The 15,831-nt window shown below is 38.0% G+C and overlaps 1 protein-coding gene across 2 annotated transcripts in view; it reads right to left on the bottom strand.

Annotated features, from left to right (window-relative positions):
• Nucleotides 1-7,890: 7,890 nt before the first annotated feature.
• Nucleotides 7,891-15,831, bottom strand: part of Atf2 (activating transcription factor 2) — an 86,351-nt gene continuing 78,410 nt past the window's right edge. Inside the window, exons 11-12 of one of the 2 annotated variants that reach the window (XM_027420160.2) lie at nucleotides 15,239-15,344; nucleotides 7,891-10,521 (exon numbers count right to left, since the gene is read on the bottom strand). In XM_027420160.2, the coding sequence (XP_027275961.1) occupies nucleotides 10,295-10,521; nucleotides 15,239-15,344 (333 nt within the window). In that variant the 3' untranslated portion in view covers nucleotides 7,891-10,294. Of the gene's footprint in view, nucleotides 10,522-15,230; nucleotides 15,345-15,831 lie in introns of those variants that run through there. The other variant, XM_027420159.2, reaches the window with a different exon arrangement.

Below are 15,831 nucleotides of genomic sequence, written 5' to 3'. Positions count from 1 at the left end.
TTCCTTTCTCACTGTGTTCAACCTGGGTTGGAACCCAGACTCTGCTTATGTCCTACCTAGCTCATTTTCTGTTGGATAGCAGGACACATGAGACTGAGTAACTTACAAAGGACATACACTATTTGTGTTCATGATTTTGGAAGTCCAAAACTGGTGCCTTCCTCAGGTAAGGATCCTCTGTTGCTTCCACTTTGGTGGACACTGAAAGGCCAGTGGGTCTGTGGGAAGAGAGCTAAATCACAAAGGGAGGGCTGGCTCATTCAAATGGATCTTTTCCCTGCCAACTCCCAGGAATCCAGGCAATCAGCTGATTTTCCTGCCATCATAAGAAATATCTTTAGGCTGCTCATTGCTCAGAGCCTCTGTATTCCAATATCTTGGTGAAATTTGTCCTAGACACAAATTTTAGGATCTGAGAGAGGCCAAAGCCTCTCAAGCTGGTGAGATGGCTCAACAGGTAAAGGTGCTATCACCAAGCCTAAAGAGCTAAGTTGTATCCCTGGGACACATGATGTAGAAGGAGAGAATTGATACCCAAAAGTCGTCCACACAATAAATTAATACCTACATACATATATATTTTTATTTATTCATTTATTTAAAATTTTTCATGTATATGGATATTTTGCCTGTATGAGTGTCTGTCCATCACATGCACACAGGGTTCTCAGAGATCAGAAGAGGATATTGGATTTCCTGTGATTGGAGTGACAGATAGTTGTAAGCTGGGAATTGAACCTGAGTCCTCTGAAAAAACAAGTGCTCTTAGCTGCTGAGTCATCACTGCAGCCTCTCACCACTCCTTCAGCCACTTCTGCTGCTGCTCCAGAGTCTGGATCATCTTGGTTAGACAGTTGACTGCAGAGGGAAGCCCCACACCTCTTTTGCCTCATGACTTCCGAGCATACACAGAGCTGGGTCCTTGTAGCATCACACCCTGACTACAGCCATCTTATTGCCGACCAAATAAGGTCATCTTATGCTGTCCAATTCACTAACTCCTCAGTTCCCACTGTCTCTGAGTGGCGCACCTGTGACAATCTGGCCTGTGCCCCCACTCCTGGAATTCCATGAGATTAAACTGTTTCATTTTGTGATGCTTGGGGAAAGCAACAGAATCAACGATGTCACAAAGTCACCCAATGCACTTGAAGTGTACATGTGATTCAGCATACTTAGTTTCTTCTGTGTTTATTTTTATTTATTTTTTATGTATACAGCATTCTGCCTGAATTGCATGTAGGCCAGAAGAGAGCACCAGATCTCATTATAGATGGTTGTGAGCCACCATGTGCTGTTGGGAATTGAACTCAGGACCTCTAGAAGTCAGTGCTGTAAACCTCTGAGCCATCTCTCCAGCCCTCTTCTTTACTTTGAAAATAATTAATTTCCATTGTTATTTTCCATTATCTTTCCTTCTACTTTACTTTTGACTTTTCTTGGTTGTTTTCTTCACACTTTCTTGAATTATATTATTACTAAGAAAGGATGATAAAGGAAGAATTTTTTTTTTCCATAGCGTTTCTTTGTGTAACAGTCCTGGAACTCAGTTTGTAGACCAAGTTGGCCTCAAACTCAGAGTTTGGCTTGTCTCTGCTTCCTTAGTGCTAGCATTAAAGGAGTGCACCACCACTGCCCATCGAGGAAACTTTTTAAATATTTCAGACTATAAAACTTCTTTACTAATTTATCAACCTAGCACAGACCCCATCTTAGAGGCATGAAGGCACCATTCTGACCTAAGGGTCCAGTACATGAACTCCAACACTTGCCAAAATAAGAACAAAGACCTAATCTTTTATAGTCTGTAGTTCTGGGCAAGTCCCTAAATATACTAAACTTGCTTTTTTGGCTTTTGTTGCTCCTTTTACTGTTACCTGTTCTTGTTAAGTGTATCAATCAGGTTATGTTTTTTGTGCATATAAAGCCAAGGTCAGTAAGGCTACATGATTTGGGTATGTTTCGGTGTAGCCCTCTGGGCAATGAATAAAGACTTTCTACTGGCTTTAAGATTCCTTGTGTTTTCTCAAGGAGTTATCTCACAACAATTTCTCACTCTCAACATGCTTCTCCTGTCTCCCACTTTAACATGAACAAAGGACTTTTGTTTGTTGAATGTTTTGCCCATTTTTATTTCCTTTTTCCTAATCCCATCCATAATCCCAAGTGAATCCCAGATCGAATGTGGCTTATCCCTTACTTTTTTGATTTCATAAAACCCATTTGATGGCTAATAGCTGTAGCTTATGTTTGTAGAATACTTAGTATGTACAAGGCTGCATTTGATTGCCAGCACTGCATATACCCATCTTGGTGGTACTTACCTATCTATACTCAGCACTTGGGAAGTGGAGGCAGAAGAATCAGGCATTCAAAGTCATCCTCAGCTACACAGTGAGTGCAAGACCAACCTGGGTTACAAGAGATCGTCTGAAAAACCAAATTGTTTTTGTTAGTTGTTAGGATGTGTTTTCTTAATAGACATAACAAAATGATGTCTTTCTAAATGGACCCTACTTGAATTTACCCACTTTATTTACACTGTGGTCCTAACAGCATCCAATACTTAAGCACAAAGTAGAGGCTTATTGGGCCCTTACTAGCCAAAGTCACCTTTCCCATGGCCTCAATAAACTCATAAGTTCCTTCCTGCATAAAATAAACTGTTTTTTTTTTATGTGCTAAGAGATCTAGTGTGTGTGTGTGTGGGGGGGGGGGCATGGGACTTCAAGCAAGATGTGAAAAGTTTAAATTATGATTTGAATTTTACATGCCAATCTACTTTTAGATAGCCACAGCAAACATACAACTCTATTTTATTCAAGCTGTTGAATTATTGATCAGTACCACTTTCAAAAACCACTCACGACTTTTGAGGCACACAGAAAGCATCTATAGGTAAAGAAGATATGTAGCAATAAAAACGATGCTGGAAACATCTGCTTTTCAGAATGCTGTCTTGTCACAAATACATTTTAGTCCATAAAGAACTGCAGACTGGTCTATTTGAATTAGACTTCAGTGCCATGAGAATGACCTGAGGGTCTGCCTGCAGACTGGTCTATTTGACATGGTTGTTTGGGTCAGCAGACTGCCTCAGCATGCTAGGAGAGAGACAACTTCGAAAGCACTGGATGAGTCAATTGATATGTTACAGAATTTAGACCATGTGGTAAGTCAGTAAGTAGGCATTGAATAATCTTTTAAGTGTCCAGATTAATCATGCTGTCATACATAATTCATTTTCATTGCAATTGGTGCTAATAATACCCAATGGTAATGAATTTTAACCACCCCCCCCAAAATGGACTACCTACCTATATATTTTAATTACACGGGTAAAAAAAATCTTTAGTAAAGAAAGAAAGCCAAACCAAAGATAACATGGTATGAATGGATAATAATCAGAATTTATTTCTCATGAGCATCACAGAATGCATTTGTTGTCCATTATGAAAACTACTAATGGACAGTGCTATCCTCCTAAACTCTAAGTAATCCATACCAAATAAGGATGCACTGGCCAGTTTTATGCCAACTTGAAGCAAGCTAGAGTCATTTAGGAAGAGGAACATCAACTGAGAAAATACTCTCACCAGATTGGCCTGTGGGTGCATTTTCTTGATGATGATGATATGGGAGGACCCAGTTCACGTGGGTAGTGTCACCCTTAGGCTGGTGGTCCTGGGTGCTATCAGAAAGCAGGCTGAACAAGCCTTTAAGCTTTTTAAAACCTGCCCCAAAGTTGGCATGCCTTTAATTTCAGCAGTTGGGGGGCAGAGGCAGGCAGATCTCTGTGAATTTGAGGCCAGCATGGTGCACATACTATGTTCCAGGACAACCATGGCTATGTACAGAGATCCTGTCTCAAAAAAACAAAACAAAACAAAAAACCAACCAACCAAAACTAAACTAAAACTTGTCCCCAATGACATACTTCCTTCAGCAAGGCCACACCCATAAGCTTCCCCAAACAGTGTGACCAGCTGAAGAAAAAGTATTCAAATGCCAGAGTATGGGGCACCTCATTCAAAACACTATACTGTCCACTGCACTCCTATATTGGGCTACACATACTCCCATCTTTGAATAACGGGTACATTTTCTACTCCTGGTAACAAATTGAACATTTGAAGTGTATCTGGTTATGAAGAATAGAAGGACCCATTTGGCTTAAACTGGTTTTGGATGCATGCACAGTGTGATGGCTGTTCTTGGTTGTCAACTTGACTATATGAATGAACGACAATCCAGAAATGGAGGGCACATCTGTGAGAGATTTTCTGCTTGATTTGAAGTGGGTGAATCCACTTCTAGTTGGGATCTTGATGAAAGAAGACACATGCCTTTAATCTAAATCTTGAGGCAGAAAGACATACCTTTAATATGGGCCATACCTTCTGCTGGAAGTCTATATGTATAAGGACATAGAAGAAGGAAGGCTTTGCTTTTCCCCGCTTGCCTTCACCTTGTTAGCACACCCATTCCTTCCCTGGCAGTAGAGCCTACTAATTCAGGATTCCAGGGTACACTGAAGACCAGCTGAGACACCCAGTCTTGTGGGACTGAGCAACTACTAGATTCTTAGATTTTCCATTCACAGCCAGCCATTGTTGGATTAGCAGGACTACAGCCTTTAAGTCATTCTAATAAATTCCATATTATATATATATATATATATGAATATATATGTATATCCAGTCCATAAGTTCTGTGATTCTGGAGAATCCTAATATGCAGTAAAGCAATACTGTGTCTTCTAGTAACCTTTCAGGGAGATTCCCCTACTTAGCATCATATGCCTATGCAAAATTGGGTGTGCATATGAATAGAATCAGATGCATGAAAACCCATGTGAAGGAAATTATTATATAATGTCACCCATCAATCAATAGAAAACCAGCTCCTCCACCCAAGACCCTAACTCCTGTGGCCCACTATCACTCTTGACAGTGTACCCCTTTAATCTGAACTACTTTGCTCCAAATAAAATTATCTTGCTTCTTTTGCAAATCGGTAGAGTCCTTATTTTTTATTCTTTGGCTAAGAGGCCAAGAACCTGGAAACACTTGGCCCATGCCCTGACCACTAGTGACAATAGATGTAAATTGCATACCAAATTTAAAGAGTTGAAACGTTTCTTTACGAAGGAGCCTATTCTCCATTTCTTTCCCCACACAGAAAAAGGATGCTGTCTCTGAATACCCCCACCTCAGTTCACAGCGCTGGAGACTGGAAAAGCCCTGCACTTTAAAAGCACAGAGAAGCATATGGAGTAGCTATAGAGAAAGTTCATTTGTATTTAAAGATCTGATTTTTCACTACTGTCAGCCACAAAATGGTCTAACTCTGTGTCAGTAATATAGAAATGTCAGCATTAACAATTATTTCTTCAAAGTATCTTTAAAGTATTGTTTTAGGTAACCATGTTCTCTAGGTAGTGTGCTTGCATGTAGGTTACCAAAGTTGAAGTTATAAGTCCCGGGAATAAAGATGGTTCTCCTGTATCTTCAAAGTACCTAGCATTAAACCAAGCTTTACCAATGTGGAACTTGGCAAGCTTTTAATACTAACTAGCATTTAACTTTTCTGTCCTCTGTAGTCAAGAAAACACAAATCTGAAAATTTCAAAACATCCCTCATTTACTGAAAATTAGAGAAAATCTTCTCATTAGTGAAAAACAAACAGCTTGGAGACAGAGTGGGTTTGTTTCCAGATCACTGCAGGACAGTAAAAGATTCTGGGTCTCTCCTTCACATGGAAAAGTTGTGTTTCTGCTAGATAATAGCCTGTAAATGTGCAAAGACACTGTGTCTAATAAAACGACATGCACACATTACAGTACTTCATTCTTAAATATTCTAGTAACCTTTATAGAATACTATTGAAAAATGGCTTCAGGACAGGGCCCATGCCTAGCAGTATATGTACAAAACAAACTCAGTGGTATTTTGGATTTTTGTCTCAGAATGCATTGTCTGGGCATTTATTTATTTTTTTAAAGCCTTACAGGTCTTTTGCTTATATTACTGTTTCTAGGTTTTGGGTTCTGTTTGTATTGGATTTCTGTGTGAATGTCTGTGTTTGAGTCTGTTTCTCGTGCTTTTTCCTTTTTTACCTTTTCTTTTTCTGGTTTTCTTTAGCTTTGGAGCCTGTTTTGGAACTTGCTCTGTAGACCAGGATGGTCTTGAACTCACAGGGATCCACCTGCCTCTGCCTCCAGAGTGCTGGGATTAAAGGTGCACCATCACTGCCCGGCTGGCTCATTTTTCTGTTTGTCTTTATCATTAATATTTTTTAGGTGCCTGTTTGTTTTCTAATGAGAGAAAGAAAGATTGTGGATTTGGGAGGGTGGGAAGGTATGGAGGACCTGGGAGAGGCAACTAGAATACTGTATGAAAAAAACATTTTCAATAATAAAATTAAAAAATGGTGATGGCATTTACTCAAATGAGACTGGAATAACCTTCAATTAGTAAAAATGCAGTACCTTTATAGTGCAATAAAATGAGGTATGTATGTACATCAGTCTGTCCCACAAGGCATGTTAGGTAACATCACACTGGCAGAGTGGCTATATTCAAACTAGCCCAACAATTCATTGCATGTTCTCAGACTGCTTCAGTTGGACAATTATTATTAAAATGGCACTCTTCTCTCTTCTGACGATGCTGTCTCCAGAGGCCCATATCCCCCTACCACCTTCCCATTCCCTTCCCCCAATAACCCTCCACATGAAAAAAAAAAATGCTACTCAAATGATGTCTAGAAAACTGGCCCAAGTTTTCACTCAGCACTTACCTCATTACTTACTGTTTCACAGCAATTTCCTGCACCCTCTAGAATGCTAGAGATATCTGGATTGGGATACTGTACAATTTTAAGAATGCTTAGAACACTGACACCTAGGAGCACTGGGTGTTCACTTACCGAAAACTTTGGAGGAAAGAGTATGACAGGGCCTGTAGTCTATGGCCTATAAACTGTTGAGGAGTTAAGCTCTCAGTGAAAAGGGGATCCAGCCCAGACAGTGGTGGCACATGCCTTTAATTCCAGCACTCAGGAGGTAGAGGCAGGCGGATCTCTGTGAGTTTGAGGCCAGCCAGGTCTACAGAGTGAGTTACAGAAACAGGCTCCAAAGATACAGAGAAACCCTGTCTCTGAGGAGGGTGGGGAAGAAAAGGTGATCCAATCTAAGAGGGGCTGTGACAGGTTTTGAGAGTACCACTCTGACTACCCTAATTAGGGATGAGTTACAGTAAGCAGGGATGGAAGTCAAGAGATACAAGACAACAAACAAGACAACAATAATCTGAGAGAACCATGAAAGCATGGCTCAGGGGTAAAGCAGTGTCATGAGAAGTGGTATTTTAGATGATTGGGAGGGAGAGCAAACAGCGTTCCTTGGTGGTTTGGACATGGGCTGTGGGATGAAGAATTGATGATGACAAGGTTGTTTTGGCTTAAGAGCTGAAAGAGTTATGACATCACCAACTGATGAAAAGGGCAAATAAAGGGCAGGTGAGGGAAGGCTGTTTCAGTGTTGGCTAGGTTTTAAGATGTTTTCTTAGGAGATGACAGGAGGGTCTCATGGTTGAAGTTGGGTGGTGTTCCAGATGGGGCACATAAATTGAAAAGGTCGCCAACTGCATGTGAATGGAACCTAAAGTGAGCACAGAAATTAGATTAGATGTAATGCCTGCCAATGGCTAAGGGGCCTTCCAGAGGGAATGAACAGTATTACAGAAATGGAAAGAATCTCAGATTCTCAGGAAATTAAGTGCCCTGAAGCGGGGGGGGGGGGGGGGGGGGGGGAGGGGGGAGAGAAGGGAGGGAAAGGGGGATAGCAGGTATTACTTTGTGAAAGACAGATAAAAACAAGCAAATTATAAACGTAATTTAAAGATAGAATTTATTCTCTGATGGTTTAGTCATGCAAACTGTACATAAAAGAAAATAGTACAGTTTGTGTAACATCGCAAATATAAGGACTCAGAATGCTAGGTACAGAAGTAGTGTGACAGCCTGGAGGTCACAATGGACATTTTTGTGTTTACACAACTAATAATAATTTTTATTTGCTGAGTACAGACTGATTTACAATGAGAGCTTTGTCAGCCGTGGTAAGTTCATTAACCATTACATGATTTCTCACATCTATGTACTTCTACTTTACAGTTGCAAGGATCTGTTACCAAAGAATTGAAGCTTTCACAAATCGGAAGATGAAAGAAAAATGAGAGGGCGTAGAGAGTGAGACATGGAGGCTTTGACCAACCCTATCCATCTACAAGGAAAAGAGCTTGCCTGGAGAATTCATGTTTTGTGCCTTTGAGATCAATTCCTTAGCATAACTATGACAAAAACCATGATTAAAACTGATTACTTTAAATATGAGATCAGGTTCAAAGTAATAGACACAAGTAGAATCAGCAACCAAAATGCTCTCATTTTTAATAAGCCAAGTAATAAAATTCCTATTATCTTCATACTTAAAAGTCCTGAAATGTCATTTATATAATTTGCATGTTTCCCAGTCTGGAACATAGGCAGGTGGGATGGGGATTCCCCTGAACTCTCAAGGGTACTCCACACAGGCTTTGGAAATGTCAGTCTCATTAAGAGATGGCACCGAGACCATAGTGATAGTGTAGTATGGATGCAGAACAGACTACACAACTTATTATAAACACATTACAGGTATTTACAGAATGGAATCCTGCTTTAATGCCAGAAGTTGCTACTGGGTAGGACTCAACTATTTTACAAAGTTTTCTTACACACATCTACTACTTTTTTTATTTTTATGTTTAACAATTTAGTCTATTTAAAATATTGTACTGTATTTTTAACGTAACTGCAGAATAAAAATAGATAATGGCACATTAGAAAACTCAGTATTCCACAGGTGACTGGATAATGAGCAAAGTGTAACTACAATCATCTCATCAGAACAAGCTACATCATGGAATGTTAGTTATCCAAGCCTGCACAGTAATGGCATCTGAAACTGCAGTCATCTATTGCCAGCATCACACCGAAGGCATCGTTAAACATTCAAGCAAAGATCGCTGGCATAAACTATTGGAAGATGCACACACATACGCACATACACACACATACACTCATTCTCTCACTCACATTCCCACATTATAATTACATTGTTCTAAAGATAGATACTGATTTTTTTCCACGAGAAACATTATCAAAATTGGCTACTAAAAGATGACAGTGCTTTCACAAGAATAGGTACAAGTTAGCTCGCAAGTACAAGTACGACAATGGGGGAAACAGTCTTAAATTTCTAAGTCATAATTTTAGGCTTTTCTGGCAACCACATCATACTTCATTATGCATAAACTTCTCACTTTGTTACCTGAAATCTGCAAAACAAAACAAAACAAAAAAAGAAAAAACACACACACATTCAACAACAGAAACCAAACAAAAACCCCAAAATGACAAGAGCAAATTTTAAAAATTACTAGACATCTGATAACCCTGTATCATACATTATATAATTTCATAGTTTTCAGCCTCAAGAACACAGGTTTAAAATACTGAATTTAAGACTTAAAAAATCAAGTCATTTTTGAAATGCTCAAGATTCCAAAATTTTTGTCTACTTAGTCTTAAAACCATTGCAGGTGGTGAATGACTTTGATTAGTATAAGAACGTGCGTGAAGCACTAAAGTCTTACCATACTTTCATTCACTTAAAAAAAAGTGTTTCTAATAGTCTTCCTTTTGCATAATGTGCAAAATAAAAGGCAAAAAGATTAAAAGGAACTTTTTGTCTTTTCTTCCCTAGTGCCTTACAACTTTGTTCATATCACAAAGTCAATAGGGACTCTGCAAAACTTTGGTATAAATGATAACAAGACTACCATCACAGCTCAGGGTGAAGGAAGGGGTGGGCAAAGAAATGGAGGTGGGGAGAGTGATTCAGTTAACACCTCCATTTATTAAAACACCGCTAAACCAAAGTGAAGTAAACCACAATGGATTATGATACAATTTACACATCAAGCACAGAAAAATTAATAAATCTAACATTTATATAAAAAAAAAAAAGCAGAATCAGTCTTCCAGAGACTAAGAACTTGTTCAGTCTGATCATCTGCTACACCAACTCTAGAGCCAAATATAACTTCAAGTTAAAAAAGAAAAAAAAAAAAAGAAAAGAAAAAAATTTACAACCACAGATTTCGAATAAATGCAAACTGGTCTTTCCTTGATTTCCCTTTGAAGTCACTAATCAGTATCTAAAACTGCTGCACTGAGGGTCTTTAATCAACTTCCTGAGGGCTGTGGCTGGGAAGAAGGAGCCATGACCATCTGGGAAAGTGCAGGCTCTGTGCTCTGGTCCGCCATCTGGGTAAGGACTGACGTGGCCACAGCTTCTGCCTTTGACGTCGAGCTGACTCCATTGGATGTGCTGACAGAGCTGTGCTGGATTGCTTCTGTATGTGGGCTGCTTGGCACGGAAAGATCCTCTGAACTGTCATCTTTATCAGCAGCTGAGTGGTAAAAAGAAAAATCATTTGTTTTTTTAGAAGTATTGACAAAAGAGCATTACTGAGTTGAAGCCCCACAAAAAAAAAAAAAAAAAAAAAAAAAAAAAACAAAACAAAAAAAAAACTGGAAGGTGTTTTACAGTACTAATTACTCAGAAAAAGCTGCACAATTGAAATAAACTGAATAGTGGCTCCAGACAGGAAGTGTGTCTGAAATAGGCCAAATGAAGGAATAACTGTGTATCACAGGATCATACTTGCTAGACAGGGTCAAAGAAAATGAGGTAGAGCAAGGTAGGTGTGGTATGTATTTAACCCCAGCATTCAGGAGATAGAAGCAGACAGATCTCTGAGATCAGGGCCAATCTGGGCTACATCTCAAGACTCTGTCAGATAGCAAACAAAACAGCAATAAGTAAGAGGCATATCTTTCCATACATTTATAATCCCAGGATTCTCCAGAGGCAAGACAGAAGGATTGCAAGTTTGAGGACAACCTGGGCTACAGAATTCTGGGACAGCAAGGACTACAGAGCAAGCCCTGGTCTTAATACAACAACAAAGTGAGGTAAGCTTCTGGAATATAGCTGCTCAGATATAATCAGCACAACACACTTAACGAGTCTATCTGCCTACCTGTCACCCTTATTAAAAAATAAAAAACAATTTATAACCACATGCATAAACAAAATGAATTTTACAAACTATATTTTCAATTATTCCCTCTGCATTTACCAGAACTGTATTTTTTTTCTGCTTGAATTTCCATCTACTGTAGTCATGGGTGATTACTAATGATGCACACACAGGAGGATAAGTAATATTCAAAGACTAAATGTCACCAGCTGTTAGGGCTATACAAATTAACTGGGATTCAAACACACACCCATTCAAAACCTAGGATACTGAAGCAGAAGAAACATTCAGGAAAAGGCATTCTAAGTATTTGTGGAAACAAATTTACAATGTTTAGACCTGAATAACAAATCTCTTACATCTTATTTTAGTAGACTAGAATTTTATTCAGTGAAAATTAATACTTAGCATAGATAAAGATGTGCTACCTCTGCAAGTTCTAGATACAATGATAACCCATGCAGTGTGGTCCTGGCATTTGTGTTCATTGACAGCTTGTCAAAGACACTGCTCTTTCATTTTCACATGCAGTCACTCGCTGGACTTTTTCAATCTGCTCCGTGGGCTTCTGGATTTGTCACAGTAGCACATAATCCCTAATGATACAGCTTAGTTTTGTTTGCCGCTTTACAACGTGAAAACCATGATACTATATACATTCTCATTTTTCCCTCCTTTTAGGTTTTTGAAACAGGGTCTTACTATGGAGCCCAGGAGAGCCTTAAAATCATGGCCAATCCTCCTGCCTCAGCCTTCTAGGTGCTAGGATTACAGGTGTGTGCCGACATGCCCAACTTGGATGTTTTCTTTTCCATGTGACTTGTTTTAGATAAGTGTTTAGAAAGTACTCAGGCTTTCTAGTAAATGTGAGAATGCAGACCAGTGTACTTACTGATGAGCCAGATGTCTAGTGACAATGGACCTTATGGAACAATTACCACATGATTTGTTATGTAGAGGGTAGAGAGTAGGTACCTTGCAGAAGGAGAAATACTTGGCAAGTATAATGAGCATAAATAAAATGGCTCATTTTGAGAATTTTCTGAAATATAATAGTTCTTATAGAATTTATATATCAACCTCAAATCCATGTATTTTTAAAAGCAGATTTTAAAATATATTAGTGAGATGAAATCCTATCTTTTCCATAATGTGTTGTAAGTAGAAAAACGTTTCCCTGAATCAAAACTGACCTCAAACGTATGAATCAGAAATACTTTAGGCAACAATGAATACTGTAACATATTTATAATTCTATTCTTTCACCTATGTAATAGTCACATGTTTAAAGAAAACACTGGCAATAACAGTTCAAATGGAGAGAATACTAAGAATCACTTACTTCACTATTATTCTTCATCAAAACAAACTAACCCTTTGTCTGAATGTCTGGTACTAGAAAAACATCAGCTCTCAAGGCAGGGAGGCTGAATGGTAATATTGTAAGATACAAAAATATATAGAAGAGAATGACTCAAAATGAAACAGTTAAAGGAGTGCATTATCTATAGATTCACAGATGGCTAAAGTACATCTTTAGGCAGTACAAATTCAACCCCTCTCCCTCTCTGATGTGTTTGAGTGTGTGGAAGCCAGAGGACATTTTTGGGGAGTTGGTTCTCTCCTTCCAACTTGGGAAGACAGGGTGTCTTTTCTTGTTTGTTATGTGTACCACAGACTAGCTGGCTTGAGAGCTTCCAGATGGTTCTCCTGTCTCTTTCTCCATAGATGCTTAACAACTGCATCTCGCTTTTTTTTTTTTTTTGTTCCAGGGACAGGACTCAGTTGTCAGGTTTGTATAGCACATGCTTTGCTGCTCAACCACCCAGTTAGCCTGGCAATCCAATTGTTTATAAAGTTCTCTACCTATGTTCATACATATATTCATTAATAAAACCTGCTGATATTCAATTAGGGCTCAAGAAACTTCCATTTACAATTATAAAGACAATAAAATGATTTAAATTACATATACTCATATCTAGAGAACATGAATCCATACCAATAAGATCATGAATATAAATATTAAAGTTATTGTGATTTTTTTCAATCACGTTTCATAACAATTAGGGTGGACAATACTCAGTTTTCCCCTAACTGACGGGCTTCTTAGGGTGTGGTACAGAACTTTCACTGCTGAATCTCTCAATTAGGCAATGTTTCAACTGAAACCTTGACTGCTAGTACTGCCACTATTATCTAAGACATTTGTAGTAACTTCAAGTTTCATTAAAACTAGCTTTCTTTCACAAATATTTTAAAAGATTTAGCTGGAAGTGCAGCTCACTGCAACTGATTTTGTGTATTACATTCAAAGTGTGGAATTTATTTCTTCAAGATCTATTTACCTAATCTCTACTGTTACTTGACTACTGACAGAAATCAGATTTATATCAAAATTTAAAGTAGAGTTTTAAGCTGGGCATAATGATTGACATACACCTTTAATCCTAGTATTTAAGAGGTAGAGGCAGACAGATTTCCGAGTTCAAGGCCAGCCAGATCTACAGATCGAGTTCCAGGACAGCCAAGGCTACATAGAGAAACTCTATCTCAAAAAACAAACAAACAAACAAACAAACAAACAAAAAAACCAACAAAAAAAACCCCAAACCAAATAAACAAAAAACGCACATTGGTTTGTATTTATTGAGCATATATTGCTTGCCTAATAATTAAAATAGTTGAGATTATCCAATCAGTAATAAAAGATTTTAAAGCTGTATTTTCAATTAAATACAATATAAGAGTTAATTTCCTTCTAATTTTACAAAATCATTCATATATTTCCTTTTACATCAAAATCCAAGGCAGTTTTCTTACTGGAGAAAATCATGTGTGCATAATGTTGAACTTAGTAGCATCTATGGGAAATTATGCTGTTAAGTCAGATGGGAACCGTAATGGGCCTCATCCCTACAGCAATCACTATTAATACAAATCCCAAACATAGTGCTATATGGTTCCAATTTACTCCACAATGTGTTTCACCGTCCTCTCAAATGACTAGATATCAAATAACGGAGATTTATATGTTCCAAACAGACAAAAATCAGTATTCTAAATATATAAGGCAATTGAGAGTAGCTATGTCTACTGAATCTTTTAAATTAAAAAATATTGCTCATTTTGATGAAACTGCTTACAATTGACTACAAGAAAAGATGGTAGCCATTAAGTTTTATTGTAAGTACCTGAGGAACCGTTTGCATCCAATACAAAACGTTTCCTTCTTTTGAGTTACTGACATCGGCAAATTAAAATGAAGTGGATACATATGGTTGAAACAATCTTCACATTTACAAATATCCTGAAATACTACTAAATCATAAAAACAAAAGGCCGTGGGTTATGTATTATAAATGTTGCCTAATGCATCCCCAGCTCTGTTATTTGTTATGAATTTGTATGTGACGGACAAAATTGGCTATTTACTCAGGAGTAACAGCTGGTTCCAACACTGCATCTTGTGAAGAAGGACATTAGAGAAAGGAAAAAGCACAATTAACCTCCACAAAGCTGGAAACAGAAGAATCTCATGGAGGGGGAGGCACATTTAGAAGAAAATTCATAAGCAAATAATTTCAATACTGTTCTGTTTTAGTATTTTTATGACTAATGTGACAGTACCACATAAAACTTACAAGCACACAGACATTGTCCAATGCTGACATTATCTATAAAAGAACAATAGGATAGGATACTATAAATGGAGAGTATATGGTTGAATGAAGATAGTGGATTAAAAAATTCTCATCATTACTAAATGGGGGCAGCAAAGGAAAAACTGGCTCTGTCAATTCAGGATGTGTCAACATATGACAATAAATGATCACTGATATTAAACAGTGTACTTAAAAATGTTTAGTTAACAACTTATGATCCATACTAATGCCTAGAAAAAAGCTAAAAACAGGAAAACTTTTCTTCTTCTTACCCCAGACTATAATAATCTTGCAGAAACCCTGATATTTAATCTTAAGTTCTACCACTGCAGTCTGCACTTTTGTACTGGTAGTACTGCTCACTCTGGCAGTCTGTCACTGATACAGCCTACAGCTGTAGGTAATGGAACATTACTCACTGTGATAGCCAGACTTCTTCTGCATGGCGGTTACAGGGCAATCTTTATGAGCCAGAAGAAGCTGTTTCAGCTGTGCCACTTCATTTCTCAGCAGGGTGACTTCGCTCTGGAGAAGAAACAGCTCATATGCCTTACCAGCATTAGATAAAACTTATTTTACTATTTAAAGAAAGCAAAGCTTAAGGCATGAAAAGTCTATCTTTTTGGCAGAACACTAAGGGACATGTACTATTTAAATAAATTTAATCAATATCCATCAGTTTTGTGTCTTAGCATTTATACTAAGTTTTTAGTGTAGAGAGCTGAAACCATATCAATACCATAACTGTGCATCCTAGCTCACCATTGCCATGGAACCCTTATGCACTGAGGGTCTTTACATGTTATATGCACTTCTGATTATTTGAAAACTTGAAAGGTCAATAATTTGGATGAATTTTCAATGATTCCATTGAAAAAGTTCATCCTGGAAATGTAATTAAGCAAGTTTATATAGTTTAGAAACAAAGAAATTACATTTATTCAAGAAAACTTGCTGAGCACTATGCAGGGTACCAGAACCAATGAAAGTGGATGTACTGTTAAATGTATTT

The sequence above is a fragment of the Cricetulus griseus genome, chromosome 6 (genome assembly GCF_003668045.3).
Source record: "Cricetulus griseus strain 17A/GY chromosome 6, alternate assembly CriGri-PICRH-1.0, whole genome shotgun sequence".
In the NCBI taxonomy this organism is placed as follows: domain Eukaryota; kingdom Metazoa; phylum Chordata; class Mammalia; order Rodentia; family Cricetidae; genus Cricetulus; species Cricetulus griseus.
Note: the sequence above shows the minus strand (reverse complement) of the source record. Positions and strands in the feature narration are given on the sequence as shown.